Raw genomic sequence first — 21,624 nt, forward strand, 5'->3', positions numbered from 1 at the left:
GTTATATGAAAACTTTAGCTCTCCGTACCTGTACCTTATGTGGAAATTAAGTAATGTTCTCAAAAGCCTCAGAGGTCGCCTTCTGGTCATGCTTTTGAAATGTGGTATGGGGTGGGATGAGCAGAGGAAATCATAGAAGAGAATATTTTCTTTCTTTTCATTTATGCCTTTCAACAAATGTTCAATAAGCACCCACTAAAAACCAGGAATTATGCTTGGTGCTAGGGATATAATGTACCAGATACAGGTGGTACCCTCGGAGGGAATGCTCTGGTCTTCTTCAAATGGGCACCACATAAGTGGTGGTGACAGTAATGCTCTATTCCCCTGAGAGCTGCTCTCTCTTTAGTAGCACATGGTCTTAAGAGAAGATAAATTTAGGTTGAAGGTTTATTTAACTTAAGATCCAAGCAAGCTGAGCCAGAGATATTTACTGAATGGTGTCAGGGTTCTCTCTGCTTCTTTCATATATTCCTGTGGTCAGGGCACATTGGATGGGGCTGGCCGAGAAGCAGTTCGCTAACAAAACCACCGAACCACCGAACCAGTGAACCACCGAACCAGTGAACCACCGAACCACCGTAACACAACAGAACACCCTTGTTCGGGAAGGGGGAGGGCGGCTTAACACAGAGGGAGGGTGGGAGCATCCTTCCCAGCTAATGGGGAAAGAGGCGCAGTAATCTGTTTAAAAGCTGTCATTGCCATGGGAACGGTTTCCACCATCGCGGATGGTCAGACGGTCGCAGTGTCCTCCTCCTGCATTCAGGGGACACGCCGAGACTCCTAATCACAGCATCGGTACAATTCCACTGGGTGATGGTTTCCTTCTTGATGTTTTCTCAAGAAAACTGCCTCAATTTGGCCACCCTCTCTCCAAAGCAGCAATGCCCTGGGCCCAGAGGGAGGCGATAGAGCACAGCAGCTTAGAGCAGCACCTGAGGCTGGGAGAGGCCTTTCTGAGTGTTGCTCAGAGAAGAGTGACTCCAGTATCTCCTGAGGCCTCCCAATTCCAAATCCAGGGACCTCATCCTTCCCTAAGGTGCTACAGCATTTGATACGCTCTTCCCTCTCTAGGCGGCCGTGACCCAGCTCAGTCCACCCTCCTCCTACCTCTCAGACCTCTCCTCCTCTTTCACACTCTAAAGATCGGCCAATGCCAGCCCCAGGAGTTGAGACAGTGTGGCTGGCCAAGGAGGCCAAGTCCACCCATCCCCCAGGGAGACACCCCAGAAGAGCCCCCCTTTGGCCAAAGTGTCCTCAGACTTTTAAAATCTCTCAGCCCTAAGAGGACTGTGTTTTCACACACACTCCACATTCTACATGTGCTGAAATTAAATCTTTCCAGACATTCTGATTGTAAAATTCTGCCTATCTAGAATTCACCAAAGCAAGATGTTCTCTTTCTTTCCTCTTTTTTCCACGTTTCATGCCCCTGCTCTGCCTGGGGGTCCACCCACGTTCAGCCTCCGGGGGAATTCCACTCTGTCCCGGAGGTGTGTCCAGACCAGTAACCCCAACACTGCAGCCAACCCCTACTGTACAGAAACCCAGCTATTCTTGTAAACCGGTTTATGACCTTGGCAGAAAATGGACTTCGGAACAAAGTCCGAGCCTACTCAGAAACTCCCAAGCGATGTGCAAATCACAGGACTTCTGATAAGACGTGATACAGGCCGGTGACGTGTTACAAACAACCGCCACCCACCAGAGAAAACCCACAGAGCTGACCTTGACTTACCAGGGAGCAGGAAGTTTGCCAACTTCTAAGCGTGCTGCTGTTCTTGTTGCGCTAAATGCTGCGCTGACCTCATCTGTGTACCATTCTCTAATGTAGTCCTCTGGCTCCATTTCTCTGTAACCGCTCTGGCGCCAGTTCACAGAGATACTCTGGGGCTGCCTTTATCCACCCCCGTGCTTTGCACAATAGATATTCTTTTTTTTAAAGATTTTATTTATTTATTCATGAGAGACAACAGAGAGAGAGAAAGAGAGAGGCAGAGACACAGGCAGAGAGAGAGGCAGACTCCATGCAGGGAGCCCAATGTGGGACTCGATCCCGGGACTCCAGAATCACGCCCTGGGCCGCAGGCGGCGCCAAACCGCTGAGCCACCCGGGCTGCTCTGCACAATAGATATTCAACAAACAGCTGGCTACTCCGAGGGAGTGTGTATGGCACCCACATCGGGGCCCAGCGTCAACACCCACAGACGCTCATTGCCATGGTCTGAATGTTAGTGTCCCTCTGCTGCAAGTTCATATATTAAATCCTCACACCCAATGAGATGGTATTACAGGAGGTGATTAGGTCATGAGAGCAAAGCTCTCCTGAAAGAAACAGGCTCCCTGGCCCCTCCTACCATGTAAGGGAACCACGAAGCCCCCACAAGACACCAAATCTGGAGCACCTTGTTCTTGGACCTCCAGAGTATCAGAACTGTAAGAAGTAAAGGTTTGTGGTTGAAGCCACCCAGTCCATGGGCCAGAATGGGCTAACACGTTCGTGTGTCACAGAAACACACTCTAATGCACATACATCTATGTGGATTTATAACACCGTGTTATTTTTCTTAAACCAAAGGCAAGGGAATAATGAATTAAGTGTATTCGCCGCCACACTACCACCACCACCACCCCCAAGTTAGGAGAGAGGACCTGAACCTGCCTGGTTCCCAGCTGTATCCGCACCGCCTGGGCGGGGCTCTCAGGTTTGCAGAACAAATAAGCAATACACAGATATGCACAAATTCAACCAGTCACCTGTACGCAGCCACAGAGTGCCCAGAATGCCCTTTGAAACTGGCCCAGCTTCAAAGCCACAGCCTTATGAATCCTACAGGCTGGTGGTGGGAAATTGAGTCTCTGAACAGTTGAGAGACTCACCTGGGCTCCCACAGCCAGGAAGCATAGAGTTGGGGCTTGAGTCCACCTCCTCGAATTCTAAATCCTTTGTTCTCTCTCTGACACCAGGTGGCCTTCCATAAACATAAACACACACCAGGACTTAGTGGTGAGCAAATCTGCTATTCCACACTCAGGCACATAACCACATCTATACACATGCACACTGTGACCTGTACACATGGAGTCACAGATGCACAGGTGCTTGGTATAGATGCCCATGCCCCAGAGGCAAAGACTGTCAACACCAGGCGGGGCTCACAGACCCACAGACTAGAAACCACTCAATAGGCTGGAGGGTCAAGGGCCTCACCTTGAGGTCACGCTTGCTTCTCACTGGCAGAGGCGGCCCCATGGACACTCCAAACTCCTGGAGTGAGAGCCATGCCTGTCCCCAGGTTCAAAGCCTTCTACCTGGGCTCCCACAATGATGTGGGTCCCATTTGAAGCTCACATGCCGCCCCCCACAACATGCAGTATAGTGAGGAGTTTCTTTGGGGAGGGCCCTCCACCTCCACTGACCAGACTCAAGGGGATGGCAAAGCTGTCATTTTCTCTTTCAACACTAGACCCATCCTCTTCCCACGCACACCTCTCAGGTGTTAGATGGTAAAAATCCAAGGTATTACTTCTCCTTTCTGGAGTTCCTAATAGATTCTAGGAGCCAGAAGTCACCTGAAAAGGATCTAGCCCTACCTCTCAGATAGGACTCCTTTATGCCACATTCCTGGCAGGTAGGCTTGCTAACCATGTTGAAACACGTCCTGCAGTGGGAACTCACCACCCTTCCACTGTCAGCCAGTCCGTAGTTTAAGAAAGTCCTCCTTAGACTGAGCTGAAGTCACCAGCAACAGCCCAGCCCAGTCCATCACTCTCTGTCCAGTCCATCACTCCGATCACTCCAGCCTCAAATCACATGGTTTCTAGACCTGTCGCCCTCCTGGGCACCCTTCCCTCGGTATTCACCTACTGGTCCTTGTCCACTTCAAAATGGACAGAAGCTCCAGCCAGGGCCCAAGCCCAACCACAGCAGAGCCTGATCAGATCTTTGCGTGAAGCCTCAGGTCACAGGGACATTTGAGCAGCCACATGGCAACATTGGGGGTGCCAGCTCGGTGTAAAGGGGTGGAGGAGTGGACTTTGACCATCTGCCTATTCCTTATCGCCACCACCAAACACACTTATACCTGGTGCCTATTTTCCAAAAGGCTGTGTGCTTGCATCTCTTGAGGATCCTTCAAAACCCAAAAGAAAGAGCTACCTAATGGCGGAGCTTCAGGCACTAAGATAGAGCAGTGGGGCAGACTTGGGGCAGGGGAAGTGCAATCATCATTCGCAAGCTGGAAAACTCCTAAGATAACCACCACTCCCCTCCATCCAACACTAGACTGTGCTCTATCCCATCCTCACCCCATCATGTCCTCTATCAAAGACCGCAGGCAATGCAATGTTATAATCTGCCATCAAATCCTTGTCAGAGCAGCAGGCCACCAGAATTCTTTATCTCTTCCTAGCCTTGGACTAACTTCCAAGAACTTTAAAAGGATAGACATTGAATCAAGCCATATCATAGTAACAATACCTCCTGTATGTGAGGTCTCTTTACTATATACCTTCACATAAAGTCCATGACTTGACCTCTACTATGTTCAATGGGGAAACGAGCAGGAGAGGTAGGTAATGCTGCTCCCATTCTATAGATGAGGAAACAGAGGCCCAAAATAAGGAACTTGCTCCCCCAGGCTTGCTGGGCTAATAAGAGGCAAGACTAGGACTTGAATTCAGAGCTTGTAAGCCCGAGTTAATTCAGAGCTCTTTGAGCAGCACTGCTCAAGATTACTTCACTGACATCTGCCCTTTCTAGAGGTGAAGAAACTGAGGCCTAGGGAGAGTCCAACAATCCAGAAGCAGAATTGGGGTTCAACTCAGAGTCTGAGTCCTGGGTCTGCCCCTACTTTCAGGACCCCAAGATACCCAACTGCTACTCCAGCCCCCAAGAAGAGAGTATCGTTCAACTAACCTCAGACCACAGAAGTCACTGCTGCCACAGGACACCCTTGGCCAGGACCTCCAGATCAGGAGCTCTGTGTCGGGTACCCCTGCAGTATCTGGGTACAACTTGCTGTCGGCTGGAAGTTGCACCGAGGGGTAGTCCCCCTAGCTCGCCCAGGGAGAAGATGCTACTATTGTTGCTGCCAATTTCCAGTGTCTCAGAAGATGCTTTGGTCATGGTCATTTATATCCTAACTCCCAGGAGCTGAGCTCATGGGCAGCCAATCCAGAGAGCCAAGTGTCAACCTTTGCGGGTTATGGCCTCACCCTGTCCTATCACAGCACTGCTTCCTGCTCCTCCAGCGATAGGAGGCTTACCTCAGCTACCTGGGGGAAAAAAACAAACCAGTTTCATTCAACAACTTCCCTATTACATCCAAACATCAGCAAGAAACCAACGCCAGAAAACAACCTGAGACCTGGCTGGAGGAAAGCTGGTCCGTGAAAGAGAAAACCAGCCAAGAGGGAAAGATCTAAAAAGAAAGGTCACTGAATGCAACATATATACTGGTTGAGTTGGGGGGCAAACTCAGAAGGAGGAGTGATAAGGCACCTGTTTTCCAAATCCCACTACCCCTGGATTAGGGTCTCCGTGAATCTCGACAACATTCTAAAAGGTCTTAAAAATTCACATTTTCACTTTCTGTAATGCCTGGATGTTTTTAGAGAGTTTATACATGTTTATAATCCAAAAGAGAAGAACTATTTTTATTTAAACACAAGCAAAAATTGTCCCCGAAATCCAGTCTTGGTTAACTTGACATGGGAGGCATTGCAAAGTAAATATTGAAAGCATCACGCTTTGGAGGCACCCAGACCTGGAACCATATGCCAGCAGGGGACACAATGTGTCTGAGTTTGTTTTTCATTCAAAAACTAAGTAGTCTCCAAAGAGGGTGAGCATAGGGCCAGATGTGATAATGTTCCTAACGAAAAGAGGAAAATCTACTGAGTGCCAAGCCCTTTTCTCCGTACTTTGTTTTCTTTATTTTATTTTATTTTATTTTATCTTAATTAATTTATTTATTTGAATGAGTGAGAGGGAGAAGGCTACAGACAGTGCACATGAGCTGGGTGCAAGGGGGTGAGAGAGGGGCAGAAAGAGAGGGAGAAGCAGACTCCCCGCTGAGCAGGGAGCCCACAATGCAGGATTCGATCCCAGGACCCCAGGATCATGAGCTGAGCTGAAGGCAGTCGCTTACCTGACTGAGCCACCTAGATGCCCCTCCATCCTTTCTGTGTATTGAGAGTGCTTAGCACCTAGTAAGTGTTCAATAAAGGGCCAGTGTTTTGCTGTGTTTTCTTAGCCATGTAATCTGGGCCCCCTGTGCATCTATGTGCTCTTTCTTATTCAGAGGTGAATAAGCCCCACCCAGCCCTCACGGCTTCACAGTGTAGCTGGAAGAGAGAAGAATCATACAAACAGGTGGTAGGGTATGGAGAGTATTGTTTTACGGGTACAGGGTATCAGCTTGGAGACATGAAAGAGATCTAGAGATGGATGGTAGGCTGGTTGTCCAGCAAAGTGGATGTACTTAGTGCCACTGGACTGTAGATTTTTAAAATGGTTAAAACGGTAAATTTTGTGTTATATATATTTTACCACAATTGAAAAAGAAAAAGCAGATGGAAGAGCAGGGGCAGAGCCAAGGGGGAGTGGTGTCCAAGCCCACCCTGTGATGCAGTAAGTCCACTCACAGGTACATCCAATCCCAGGTTCTCATAGGAGGGAGAGCCATCCTGGGGCCATTATGGCATTTGACACCTTCTGTAGTCAGCCAGAGGGGACCCCTGGCTCTGGTGCCCGGGGCCAGCTGCAGGATGTGTGAGGCTTAGGCCAAATGAGAACCAAGGGCCCCTTGTTCAAAAAGTGCTAAGTAGGGGCACCTGGGTGGCTCAGTCAATTAACGGCTAACTCTTGGTTTTGGCTCAGGTCATGATCTCAGTCAGGGTCATGGGATCGAGCTCCACCCACATCAAGCCCCACATTCCACTTGGTGGTTGGCGGGGAGTCTACTTGTCCTTCTCCCTCTTCCCCTCCCCTCTACTTGTGCTCACCCTCTCTCTCTCCAAAGTAAATAAATAGAATCTTAAAAAAAAAAAAAGATGGTAATTATTTCAAGACAGAGACAGCAGAGCATGAAATTGTCTCAGGCGTTTCTGAGTGCAAGCCCTGTGCAACTGTACAGGGCCATAGGGGACTCTGATGTCCAGGATGGTTCCCAATCAGTGCTGTGATGAAAGCTGACAGAGGAAGGGAGAGGGGGAAAGTAAGAGAGACTGCTTTTTGAAACTTTCGTGTAAGTATCACATATAGAAAGGAGCACCAATCATAACCATACAGAATTTTTGCAAAGAGAATAAACTTCTAGAACCAGCACCCAGATCAAGAAACAGAATCCCAGCTTCCCGGAAGCCTTTCTCATGCTTCTCTCACAGGTACCCCAATCGAGACTTCTAACAGCTTAGATTATTTTTGCCTGTTTGGGGGGCTTTATGTAAATGGGAACCAGAGTGCATGTTTTCTTTCACAGCTGGTTCTTTTCTATTCCATGTCTCAGCCATACAGCAGCCTGTAGTGGGGTTGTAAATTCTCTGACTGATGTATCAAGTGTCTGAGAGGATGTGGGGGGGACCAGAACTCTCCTAAGCTGCCAGGTGCAGCCACTTAGGAAAACTGAGTGTCGATGTCTACTAAAGTTGAACAGACACCAACCCTCTGACCCAGGACTTCATTCCCAGATAGAAACACAACAGAAATGTATGCACATCCCCCCCAAAAGCAACATTTATAAGAGGGCTTCTATTCTGGCAGCCACCGGAGGGACAGGAAAAGTCACCGAGGCAAGGGAGCATAGAGGGGGATTGAGATTCGCTGAGCACTGAAGGCATGAAATGTAACTCCAGTCATTTTTTTGGGCAGAAACCAAAAGAAATTCTGAGACTGCCTTCTGGCCAGGAGTAATAGCCCCAAACTCAAAAATTTATAATAGCCCCTTGCACAGGGGCGCCTAGGTGACTCAGTCAGTTATGCGTCTGCCTTCAACTCAGGTCATGATCCTGGGGTCCTGGGATCGAGGCCCCAAGTTGGGCGCCCTGTTCAGTGGGGAGCCAGTTCTTCCTCTCCCTCTCCCCCTACCTCTTACACCAGCTTGTGCTCTCTCTCTTTCAAATAAATAGATAAAATATTTTTTTAAAAGTGGTAATTCAAAATGGAGATTTTTATTCCCCTGAGAGTCTGTGTATTTGTTTGTTTAGAAAGACCATTCACCCTCTTCTGTGGCCTATGTAGGCAATATAGGGACACTCCAGACCAGAAGATAAACTTGGTCTCGAGGGAAAATGAAGGTATCGAATGAGGAGGGGTGGGTAGGAGGGAATGCTCCAGTTTCAGGAGCCAGAGGAGGGGCAGTTCTATGTGATATGTTTAACAGAAGAATTTTCCCAACAGAGATTCAAATCTGTCTGAGTTTGAAATCCCAATTCCCAGAAATCTACCTACCATCCCAGCGAGAGAATTGACGTTATGGAAACGATGGGTCCCAAGAGCAAAGAGCAAGCACCTGGACATGCCCTCCTTTCCAGGGCCACACCCTCTGCCTGGAATCCACCAACCCAAAGTCCAGCCCCAACCTTTTTTGGGCTTTCCACTTACCCAGCTTCCTGGAGACATGTCATCTTCACTCTCCTCAGTGAGAGGTGCCCTAACTGACCTCACACTTCGCCAAGTCAGGTTAGAACCAAAGACCAAAATCCCCTAGCCAGAAGGCAGTCTCAGAATTTCTTTTGGTTTCTGCCCACAAAAATGACTGGATTTAGATCTCATGCCTTCAGTGTTCAGTGAATCTCAATCCCCCTCCAAGCTCCCCTGCCTCGGTGACTTTTCCTGTCCCTCCGGCAGCTGCCAGAATGTCCCCTCCCTCAGTCATTTCTGGGTCCCTGCTGCAAGTGGATGACTCAGGTGACCATCATGATGGCATGGCTTTGGCTTTGGACAGAGCTGCACTGTAATCCAGGACCTCGCTTGCAGTGGGCACACTGGAATAGTAATGCCAGCAACAGCCAAGAGCTTTTATGTGTGGTATTTATTTTCATCCCCATAATAATGGTTATAAAGTCAATATTGTTCTTTTACAAATCTGGAAACTGACACTCGAAAAAATAAAATGCTGGGTGCCTGGGTGGCTCTGTCAGTTAAGTGTCTGCCTTCCACTCAGGTCATGATCCCGGGGTCCTGGGATGGAGCCTGTGTCAGGCTCCCTGCTCAGCGGGGAGTCTGCTTCTCCCTCTCTCTCTCTCTGCCTGCCACTCCCTGATTGTGCTCTCTCTCTGTGTGTCAAAAAAATAAAAATCTTTATTTAAAAAAAAAAGATTAGGGCAGCCCCAGTGGCACAGCGGTTTAGTTTAGTGCCACCTTCAGCCCAGGGCATGACCCTGGAGACCCTGGATCGAGTCCCATGTCGGGTTCCCTGCAGGGAGCCTGCTTCTCCCTCTCTCTCTCTCTCTCTATCTCTCTCTCTGTCTGCCACGAATAAATAAATAAAATCTTTAAAAAAAAAAGATTAAATGCTTAAGTGACACTGCTAAATGACAGAAGAAAACCTGTCAGTAAGTCTCCAAACATGTCATTAACGATGGCACGCCACTGCTCAGTTTGCACGGCTGTGCAATGGGAATAGATGATGCTGACCTGGCTTAATTGTCGGGAAAGTTCAAGGAAGCGATTCCCATGAGCATTACCTGGGGCACATAGTAAGGGGCTTGGGCAGTGGCAGTGCTGGATGTAGAGGGTATCTCAGCCAAGGGCCTGGGGACCTCAGCTCTCTCACGGAACTTGCGACAAGCCTAACAGAGCTGTGGGAGTGAAGCCAGCTGGAATAATTACCTACATGTCTCTTTCCCGTGTCCCATGTCCTAGACATTGGTCCGTTCACCCTCCTGTGGCTCTGGCCAGCCTTTCATATTCTCTGTCTCAGTAATGAACATACTTGGTCAATAATGGCTTATACCAAAGTCTCTCACCCTGGCTCTATTGACATTTTGGACCAGATAATTATTATGTGGCCTCTCCTGTGTATTGTAGAATATTTAACAACAATCTTGGCCTCTACCCACTAGATGCCAGGAGTACCCCCTTCCAGTAGCGAAAACCAAAAATTCCAAATATCTCCCAGAGGGCAAAACCACCCCAGGTAAGAACCACTGGCTTAAGCAACAATGACATGTAATTATCTCATCCAACAGGGAGTCCTTGAAAGTTGGCAGTTCCAGGTTTGGTGCAGCAACTTGATGATGCTAACAAGGACCATCACCTCATAATCACAAGATGGCTGCCACAAATCCCATTGTACCACCATCACATTCAAATTCAAAAGTAGACAAAAGGCACAAAGGGATAGTGTCATGTGTGGCTTCACCCTCAATCTTAAGTTTTCCCAGACACTCCTCAATAGATCTTTTCTATGTCTCGTTGACCAAAACTGGTTGTATGTCCATCCCTAGCTGCAAGGGAGGCTGGGGAAGAGACTAGGTGGCCAGGGAGGATGAGGTAGGAAATGGTGTGGGTCTCCCCTGACATGGCAGTATGGGCACTCCCCTTACCTGTGGAAATTATTTTTCTATCTGCTTTCCTTACCAGACGAGAGCACCTTGACAACAGGGGACCTCCTCGGGTTTTCCTCTGTGTCCTCAGAATTTAGCCAGGTGCTCAGCACTGAGAAGGTGCTCGTCAATGCTCATGAATGAATAAGTGAGTGAACCAATCAATCCATGATTTCTCTTCCTTCTTCTTTGCTCTTATCACTAAAAGCCCTACATAGGCAGTTGTATATTCATATGCAAACTAAACATGGTTTAAATACAAATAAGCCCATAATGCAAATGATGATCCAAACATCTCCCAGTTCCTTATACAAAGCATGATCCCTCTGGTCATGGACATGCTGTTCTCTTTGCCCAGAACATTCTTCCTGCCACCTCCAACCGCCTCTCACCCATCTTCACATGGCCAGCTCCTCACTCTCTAGGCCTCTGCTTACATGTGACCCCCTCAGAGAAGCTTTCCCTCATCTCCCCAGGGTGGCTTAGCACCTCTGCTCTATTCCCCTCAAGCCCTCCATGTTGTCTCATTCTAGCTGTTGTCACCCTGTGACTTCCATCAACTGTTCTGGAGACTAGAATAGCTCCTTTTTCACTAGTGGGTTCTCCATAAACTTTTGTTGATTAAATAATTTATATTAGTGTTTGGCAAAGCTTTTATGTACAGAGACAGATGGTGAATATTTTCAGCTTTGTGGGCCACATGACCTCTGTTGCAACTATTCAACTCTGAACAGAATGAGTGAGAAAGCAGCCATAGATAACATGTAAACAAATGAGCGGGGCTCTGTTCCAATAAAACTTTATTTATGGCGGCTGAATTTGAATTTCATATAAGTTTTACATGCCATGAAATATTATTCTTCTAAAAAATCTCTTTTCAACCATCCTAGACTGTAAAAATCATTCTCAAAGGCTCTTTGGCCATACAAAAACAGGTGACAAGCCCTAGTTTATTAACTCTGATTGATACTAAGAGTCACATGCTTTGGGATTTCCAGGTCACTCTCAGGAATACACCAGAACCACTTAATGCAGTAATATAACAATATTTCTTTTTTCCCTCTTTTTTAAAAATTTAAATTCAATTTGCCAACATACAGTATAATACCCAGTGCTCATCCTATCAAGTGCCCTCCTTAGTGCCCATCATCCAGTCACCTCTTCCCCCTACCCTCCTCCCTTCCCTCAACTCTTTGTTTGTATAACAATATTTCTTAATTCCAAGCAACAATTTAAACTTGAAAGTACATTAAATGACTTTGCCATAACATTCAGTAGGCTGTATTTTAAGAAATCAAAGATGATTTGAGATTAACAAACAGTTACTGTCAGGAAGCCATGTCAACAGGTTTTAATAAAATTGTTTGACAATTTCTTCTTCTTTTTTTTTTAATATTTTACTTATTTGAGAGAGAGCACAGAGGGAGAGTAAGAGGGAAAAGCAGACTACCCACTGAGCAAAGAACCCAATATGGAGGCTCAATCCCAGGACCCCGAGATCATGACCTGAGCCGAAGGCAGACACTTAACTGACTGAGCCACCCAGCACCCCTGTTTGACAATTTCTACACGCAAAACTTGAATTTTTTTGAACTAGACCTAGGAAGGTATTTCTTTCTCTTGATAAAAATTATTTACCTTAAATAATATCCAAAATATGACTTATGGAAGTAACCAGTGAAAAAAACAGGGGCTTTTTAAAACTGAGTTTCACGTATTAGAGGACTATGAAGTGCTGAATGGTAGTGAAGCTGTGGGAGACGCAGGAGCTTCCACACTCTGCTGGGGGTAGGGGGGCATATGCGCTGGTGTCTGTATTTCCAGGATGTAACAATTCCACACCTAGGAATTTTCCCTCGGCTTCTTAAGGGGACGTGAACAAGGCATTCACCGCAGCACTATTCATGATAATGGAGATCCTGGGAGATGGACAAATAAAATATAGAGGAGGTACAGCCTGAAGAGTTATTTACACATTAGAGGCATCTGGTTGGATAAACACATGGCAATGTGGAAGTATCCTAAAAATATAGTGTTTGGTGAAAAAAAAGTGGGAAACAGAATGAGATATACCAAATAGCATTATGAAAATTAACAAGATAAACAGGCAGAGGCGCCTGAATGGCTTAGTCAGTTAAGCATCAGACTCTTGATACCAGCTCAGGTCATGATCTCAGGGTCATGAGATCAAGCCCCTGTTGGGCTCTGTGCTGGGCATGGAGGCTGGTTAAGATTCTCTTTCTTACTCTCCCTCTGCTCGCCTCCCCCACTCCTGCACATGTATGCATTCACTCTCTCTCTCAAAAAAAATAAAAAATAAATAAATAAACAGGCAAAGTGACAAATCTGGATTTATAAGAATATATAGAAAAAGATACACATCCAACATATTGGCAGGGTCAGTTTGGGAGACAAAAGCACACATACATACATAACACGTGCTAGAGGAGGCCTTGTACCAGCAAATGATGTACCATGAGCTGTACCTGAGGTCTAGTAAAAAAAACAAAATAAATGAAGAAAACAAAAATAAACAAGAAGAATATAAATCTCTTAAATCTGCAAACATCATTACACAATAGTGAAATATCAGAGGTCTTTCAGTTTATCCTCTACAGGAATAAAAGGTAAAGTAGTTAATTATCTCATAATTGGTGAACATTGTTCCAGGTATTTCAGACCAACCCATTAAAACTCAAGTTCGAAATAAAGGTTGTACATTAAAGGTGAATAGGTAGGGAGATGGATAGACAGATATAGATACAGATACAGATATACACATATACACAGACATAGATTTTTTGGGGCGGGGAGAGAGCAGCAGAGACATGAGCAGAGGGAAAAGCAGGCTCCCTGTGGGAAGCCCGATGCAGGACTCGATCCCAGGACTACAGGATCATGACCTGAGCTGAAGGCAGACACTCAGCCACTGAGCCTCCCAGTTGCCCCCATAGATGCACAGCTTCCACTTTAGCCAACTTCTGACCACAGAGCTTCCTAAAAAAAAAAATCCTTCAAGTATCTTGTCAGGTTTCAGCTGGGACAAACGTAAATATCCCTAGCAGTATTAAACAATGTCATGGAGGGATCCCTGGGTGGCTCAGTGGTTTGGCACCTGCCTTTGGCCCAGGGCACGATCCTGGAGTCCCGGGATCAAGTCCCACGTCGAACTCCCGGCATGGAGCCTGCTTCTCCTTCCTCCTGTGTCTCTGCCTCTCTCTCTCTATGTCTATCACAAATAAATAAATCTTTTTAAAAAATAAAAATAAAAAAAATAAATAAATAAATAAACAATGCCATGGATCTGAGAGGCATCCCCCTAAAGACTGCAAAAGATGATACCTGCCAAAGATCCAAAGCCACTCCCAAAGATACCTAAATGAGAGAAAGACTTAGACAAGTTCCCCAGGGACTCGCAATAGACCCTGCGTGCAAATGGGCTGCAACCCACATTTGTGTTCAGCCTGAGGCCTCTAACCTAATGGTTGCCACACCAAGTTCTTAGGGCACAACACAAGACAAACAAGATAGTAACAGCTACCCAGGGGTAGAAAAGGATCCATAACCAATGGATTTGGATTTGGATTTGAAAAGGAAGAGACAATGTGAGATTTTACCTTCCTCTCTCACTTGAGCTCTACAGACAGAGATTCAGGGGAGCTGGCCCTGGTGAGAATTCTTGCCCTTTGCTGGCTGCTACTAGCTTTCCTAGGATCCCATCTACAGGATCCAAAGCAAGTAGAGTTTAAAGTACTGAGTGTAGCTCTGGTATCTATGAGAAATTGGCAAGATTTTCCATTCATTTTCAATTTCCCTTGACTGTTTAAGGTCAGTTTATCAGAAAACCCCTCAGATCCAGTCAACCCTGGAAGGGACCCATGGGGGTGGGGATGGTCTCCTTCAAGGATAGACATGGGGCCACCTGTAAGACCACCAATAGACTTTTGTTTACAGTCAGGTAGTCTCTTTAGAGTAGAAAGATCCATCAGATAAAGGACTAGCAGAATGAGTACCTAAGCAAAGGAGGGTAGGTAGACGGGCCATAAGAGTGACATCAGTCTCATGGTCTTTTGTTTTATGCCTTTAAATTACCATTAGCCTTTGCAGTGAATATTTAAATGAAACTATTTTAGAAATTTGAAGCCTTTGGGAGGCTTCTGCATTGCCAATTGAAAGGTGTCCCCCCCCCCAAAAAAAGATGTCCCATTTTGTTTGATTTGAGAACCCTTGCTTTCAAGTGCATCTTTCATTTTTTTTTAAAGATTTTATTTATTTATTCATGAAAGACATGAGAGAGAGAGGCAGAGACACAGGCCAAGGGAAAAGCAGGCTCCATGCAGGGTGCCCAACATGGGACTGGATCCCAGGTCTCCAGGATCACGCCCTGGGCTGAAGGCGGCGCTAAACCGCTGAGCCACCTGGGCTGCCCAAGTGCATCTTTTAAATGAATGAGCTTGTCTGATTGGAACGTTCCTCATAACGGTCATTGTTTTAGGCTGTCTTCAGTAAGATTGGTCCATGCACATGAAGAAAGATCATAATTTTTTTAAAGATTTTATTTATTTATTTGAGAGAGAGAGAGTACAAGCTGAGGGGAGGATCAGAGGGAGAGAGAGAAGCAAATTCCCTGCTAAACAGGGAGCCCCATGTGGGGCTCGATCCCAAGACCCCAGGTTCATGACCCAAGCTGAAGTTAGACCAACTGGGCCACCCAAGCATCCTGAGACCATAATTTTTTTTAAACATAAAACCAGCCATTATTGCTAAGGAGGGGGCCATCCTTAAAGCATTTAGATGACTAGGATCCCATTTTTGGAGTTTTCCTGAGAACAAAGAAAAAAAAATCTTAGATAGCCTAGGGGGCATGCTTGGGGTTGAGATGTCAGTTTTGTTTGACAGTATACCTCTCACAGGATACTTCTTTCTCCTGGCAGACAACTTCTGCCCTGTTTATCTGACCTGTGACCAGGTGTCCCTCATTACACCAAATTTTCTTGCTGGTAGCAAGTAACCTAACATGAAACTTCCTCATCTGTGATCACCTTATCCTTACACAGTAGTCTTGTGCTTCAGAGATGGTTGTCTCTCATAGAAAGGTGGCAAGTGCTCTAGCAGCATCCGGGTGCTCAGCCCGTGTCCATTGGTTTTGGTTTTAATCTTGCTCTCAGGAAAATTCACAAGTTTAAATCTAAACCAAACACATTCTAATTCATAAACCAAGTACATTCTAAATTCAGAAACCAAGTGCATTCTAAATTCAGAAACCAAGAGAGTACTAACCAGAAGGACAATCTGTCCTTATCCAAATCCCAAAAAAAGTCAGAGCTCAACCAAAAGGAGGAAGCTTGAAATCTGAGAGGAGACTCCCAAAACCAGAAGCCGAAGGTCACTTGTGAAAGCAGTCAAGGAGCGCATAGAGGGGAAGTCCAGCCAGAGTCCTGTGTGCAATATAAATACCACAAAAAGATCAAGTTTTTCTATTTACTGTTATTTTCAATATTTTCTATTTACTATTTATTTTTATATAGCCAGGAAGGTGTGATGGCAGGAATTATGGCAGACACAATAGCAATTTGAGAATACTCTGTTCAAAGAAGAAATGTAAGAAGATCTATAAGCCGTATAAAAGATTTGAGAAAATACAGAAACATCCACATTCTTGAAAGGAAAGCATATGCAAAAAAATTACAGTTCTCTGCTGGTAATTCATAGTTCATTATAGTTAAGATTAAAATTCAAAAGAATTTGACAGAATCGGAATTTAGAAACTGGCAAATTTTCCCTGGCTATATGTCCCTGGAAAATTAACAGGTAAGGCCACTATAAAATTTTTGGAAGATAAAAATAATTGAGATAAAAAAGGGATGTTGTCTCTGCTGGGTAATATAATATAATATAATATAATATAATATAATATAATATAACAAATGTACTATAAAGCTAAAGAGGTAAAGCAAGGCTGTATCAACAAGAATCAATGAACAAATCTCCCAGAAAAAAATAGTTCTGAAACCATTGCCAATAATATATGAATTTTCTGTATGAAAAAGAAAGCTCGCAAACCAACAAGAAGAGGTGGGTTGTACAGCAAATGATATTGGAGAAATTGGCTAGAAGGTGGGGAGTACCTGTTTAGATCCACATTTTATACTGTAATATAAAATAATTTGCAGATGCATTAAAATATTACATGTAAAAATAGCACCGCTTTAAAAACTTAAAAAAAATAGCTACATAACTAAGTTTGGGTGAAGGACTTTGTAATAATAGAAACCATAATGAGGGGCACCTAGCTGGCTCAGACAGTAGAGTACCCAACCCTTGATCTCAAGGGTCATGAGTTCAAAATCCACATTGGGCCTAGAGCTTATTTAAAAAAAAAAGGAAAAAAGAAAAACAAAACACAACATAATGAGAAGTGTCACATAAGAAAAAAATGATAGATCTGACAGTCAAACTCATAAACTTCTACAAATCAAAAACACTACCAAAGGTTAAAAGGCAAACAACCAAAGTAGGAAGAATTATTTGCAACAAATAATACAGGCAAAGGGTTACTCTCCTTATTTTATAAAGGATGCAAAAATAAATACAAATTTAAAAGTAATCGGTAGGGGCACCTGGGGGGCTCAGTCGGTTAAGTGTCTGCCTTTGGCTCAGGTTATGATCCCAGGATCCTTGGATCAAGCCCTACATCGGGCTCCCTGCTCATCAGAAAGTCTGCCTCTCTTTCTCCCTCTATGCACTCTCTCAATCTCTCTCTCTCTCTCTCTCAAATAAATAAATAAATAAATAAATAAATAAATAAATAAAATCTTAAAAAAAAAAAAAGACATGGCTACCCCCTTTGGTAAAGAAGGTGTGTGGGGGGGATTCCTGGAGTATCTTGCTCAGTGACAGCATCCAAGTTGCTGTGCCCCACGGAAGCTCCTTCCTGTCCACATGGAGTCTCAGATACGTCACCCTGGGTCTCTCCATTTCACCAAAAGACTCAAGCTACAGGCCAAACTTTCTCTATCATGATCCTGCTCCCAAGGAAGATGCCATGCAGTGGCTCCAGCTCTCCATACACTGAACAAATTCAAATCAAGCCTTCCTATCTAGGAGGGTTGTTGGGGGGAGGTCCCCACCAACCCAAGGCCAGGGAGTGACAACAAGCAGAGGGGAAGAGGAGTTTCAAGAAGGCCCTGGCTCCTCAGGAGCTGATCACCTGCCCCAAAGTGCCCATCTATTTCCTCTTCCATTGAGCACCCAGGGTATTCTGCAAAAGGGCCCCATTATGCCCATCTTCCAGCCAGGTCTGAACTGGCTGAAAGGCTGTGATTTAGGCTCCAGGAGCTGGAAGCTGCTTTGCAAATATGAGATCATGCAAATTATTAGAGAGAGATTTGCATCTGCCATGACCAACTGCAGTAGCCCAAAGGGCAGTGAAAGCAGCAGTGTCTTCACTCTCATTGGGCCCTTCTCTGTAGTGGGTTGAATAATGACCCCCAAGAGGCTATGACCAAGTCCTAACCCTTTGAAACAGGGGAATGTGACCTTATTTGGAAAGACTTTTTTGCAGTTGTGATTAAGTTAAAGACCTCAAGATGAAGGGTCCTTGGGTGGCTCAGTGGGTTAAGTGTCTGCCTTTGGCTCAGGGTCCTGGGATGGAGCCCCGCATCCAGCTCCCTGCTCAGCAGAGAGTCTACTCCTCCCTCTCCCTCTGCCTCTCCCCAAGCTTATGCGCGCGCGCTCTCTCTCTCCCATTCTCTCTCTGTCAAATAAATAAATAAAATCTTAAAAAAAAAAAGACCTCAAAATGAGATCCTCCTGGATTTAGAGCAGGCCCTAAATCCAATGGCAGATGTCCTTAGAAAGACAGAGATTTGAGACTCACAGAGGCACACACAGGAAGAGATGGGAGTGACGTATCTCTTGACTGACGAATGCCAACGGTTGCTAGTGACCACCAGAATCTAGGAGAAAAGCATGGAACTGATTGTCCCTCAGAGCCCTCAGTGGGAACCAACCCTGCTGAAACCTTGATTCCCAATCTCTGGCCTTTTAGAAAAGAATAAATTTCTGCTGAGTCAAGCCCCCAAGTTTGTAGTCATTTGTTACAGCAGCTACAGGAGACTAATACACTCTCTTTCACACCCAGCTGTTCAGCAGTCTGGGTCTCCAGGTTCTGGCACCCCCACCCAGCTAACTCTCACCCAGACTCATGGTTCAGCTGCCCACCAATCTCCTCCAAGTCAGGAACCTGCTGCAATATCCCTTTCCTGCTAGAACAAGAAGCACTCAGAAGCACCCCAAGTCATCCAGCAGAAGGGTGCATACCAGGCAGATGACAGTGTCATCCTGCCACTTCCAAAGTGTCCCTTCACAGCCCTAAAAATAAAGCAAAGAAAATGAATTATAAGAGAAAATAATGAATGTTGAAATCTTAAAAACTGTGAAACCAGTATCATAGATACTGAAGCCAAGGCAAAGCATTGCTCACAGGTCTTTCTGTCCTGAGGGACAGAAGGTTCTGAGTCATCTCTGACTTTCCCATTAAATTCAAGGTAAGACTAGGTTTTCACTTGCAGATATCATCCAAAGGTGACACCTGAGGGTCAGGCCTTTCTGATCACTCTGGAATTCCCTGGGTAATGTGATCAGCTATCAGAATCCTGGGTACTAGGCTCCAGCTGGAAGGAGCCATGTTTCAGGGAAGAGGCAGGCCTTTGAACTAGCAGGTGACTGTCTTGTAGTTGATAAGTAAGATCTCTCCACTCCCACCAGGGCACCAGAAAACAAGCAGTCCAGGATAGACTTTGAAGGTCTTATCTTACCAAAACAAGAGCCTACTGACAGGCAGGCAAGCCTGTGGGCCAACTTGGCTGGGAACAGAGCAGCTTCCTTCAAGAATAATACATGTCTGTGTGTGACTTAAAACACCAGAGGCCACCCAACGCCCCCACACTTGGAGATAGCCATTGCTTTGAATAAGCCTTCCTGGGATTTTTTTTCTTTTAATAGAAAATAGCATAGCATTACATATTATTATTATGTTCCCATTTGGGGAACTTTTAGTATATACTGTTGCATAACACACCCTTTCTTGTTTAGGGTCCTCTGGTCGTGGGATTCCACAATTAACAGTGTGTTTTAAGGGAGTTTGGCACCAAAGAGTGGAGGAAATTCCCTTCTTCCTTCCAAGCCCCAAATGATTTCTTTTTTCTTTTTTTTTAACTGAGTGAGTGAAAGGGTTTGCAACTCCAAGAGACAGTCAATATTCAGGAAGTGAATTCCACAACATCCCCCATACTTCCCATGCATTTTAGACTATTTAGAAGAATCTTGCATTTTTCCCACACTGGCTTCTCAGCCTTCTGCTGATGACTTTTTCTCCTTGGAACATACAAAAGCTTCAGGTGCCTGGGTGGCTCAGTCATTGGTCAAGCATCTGCCTTTGGCTCAGGTCTTGATCTCAGGGTCCTGGGATTGAGTCCCATGTGGGGCTCCCTGCTCAGTGGGGGAGTTTGCTTCTCCCTCTCTCTCTGCCTCTGCCTTTGGCTCAGGTCATGATTGATCAGGTCATGTTCTGGAATCGAGTCCCACAGCAGGCTCCCCACAGGAAGCCTGCTTCTCCCTCTGCCTGTGTCTCTTATGAATAAATAAATAAAATCTTTTAAAAAATTAAATTAAATTTATAAAAAGACAGGAAAAAATTTTGGAAAGGTGGAGTAGAAGTCACTTGCCCCCTTCCCACCCAACCCAGATAGGCAGGGATGTGGAAAGGTGACAAGGAAATGGACCAAAATCAGCCTTGGGCAGCTAGGTCACTGGGCTTTTGGGCTTTTCCCAAATTTCTGTAAGTACAGCCCCGTGTTTCAAAGACTGTTTCTATAAATATATATATATTTTTGTATGTGAGGACATTTCTGAAAGTCATTTTCTCAGAAACAGAATGGCTGGATCATAAGGGAGATACTCAATTTTTTGGTAGGCCCTGTTGAATTTCATTTCCAATCTTTGCATCTCTTTACCCCACCAGCTAGGGTCTCTGAGAGTGGCTGCATCTCCGCACCCACACTCATAGTGGACATGGGTCTAGGGAGCTTCAACCATCAACATCTTTGCCATAGACCTCTCTACTGCAAGTGTTTTCACTGATTAACTAATTGACTGAAGGCAATTTTGCCATAAGAGCTGAAATAATGCAATATAAGAGGGACATTAAAAAAAAAAAAACACGGGGCATCTGGGTGGCTCAGTCAGTTGAGCATCTGCCTTTGGCTCGGGTCATACTCCTGGGGTACTGGGGTCAAGCCCTGTATCAGGCTCTCTGCTCAGAGCCTCCTTCTCCCTCTCCTTCTGCCTGCCAATCTGCCTAGTTGTGCTCTCTCTCTCTGTCAAATCAATCAATCAATCAAGCCTTTAAAAAAATAATGAAGGGCAGCCCCCCTGGCCCAGCGGTTTAGCACCACCTTCCACCTGGGGTGTGATCCTGGAGACCCCGGATCAAGTCCCATTTCGGGCTCCCTGCGTGGAGCCTGCTTCTCCCTCTGCCTGTGTCTCTGCCTCTCTCTCTCTGTGTCTGTCATGAATAAATAAATAAATAAATAAATAAATAAATAAATAAATAAATATGTAAAGATAATGAAATATGGAAAAATTATTAGAATCACCATAAGGCAATTTGTCATAAAAAATAAAATCACGAAAAATAAAAGGGGAACATTCATTAAAAAGCACATAATGAAATATGAAAATTGAACAACGGAATTAAAAATATTGGGAAATGCAAAATATTTGAACACATTCAAGATGCATACTGTAGATTCATTGGAAAATATTTGAATACATTCAAGATGTGTAGTGTAGATTCATACAATGTGTAGTATAGCAACACTGCACAAATAATTGATTTTATTTTGTGGATTGTCCCTCAGCATGTGTCTTCAAAGTCTTTCATTTATAGCAATACAGTGATCTCTCCTTACCCATAAGGGGTATGTTCTAAGACCCCCAGCGGATGCCTGAAACCACACCGACCCCTATATATGCTGTGTTTTTTCCCATATGTACATGACTGTGAC

At 45.1% G+C, this 21,624-nt stretch overlaps 1 protein-coding gene across 2 annotated transcripts in view; it reads right to left on the reverse strand.

The window, feature by feature from the left end:
- Positions 1–21,624, reverse strand: part of BNIP5 (BCL2 interacting protein 5) — a 48,863-nt gene that overhangs the window by 16,407 nt on the left and 10,832 nt on the right. The window contains exon 1 of one of the 2 annotated variants that reach the window (XM_072730974.1): positions 8,610–8,985. The exons of the other annotated variant lie outside the window; for it this stretch is intronic. Coding sequence (XP_072587075.1) covers positions 8,610–8,632 — 23 coding nt within the window. The 5' untranslated portion in view covers positions 8,633–8,985. Of the gene's footprint in view, positions 1–8,609; positions 8,986–21,624 lie in introns of those variants that run through there. 2 annotated transcript variants of the gene reach the window in all.

The sequence above is a fragment of the Vulpes vulpes genome, chromosome 1 (genome assembly GCF_048418805.1).
Source record: "Vulpes vulpes isolate BD-2025 chromosome 1, VulVul3, whole genome shotgun sequence".
NCBI lineage: Eukaryota > Metazoa > Chordata > Mammalia > Carnivora > Canidae > Vulpes > Vulpes vulpes.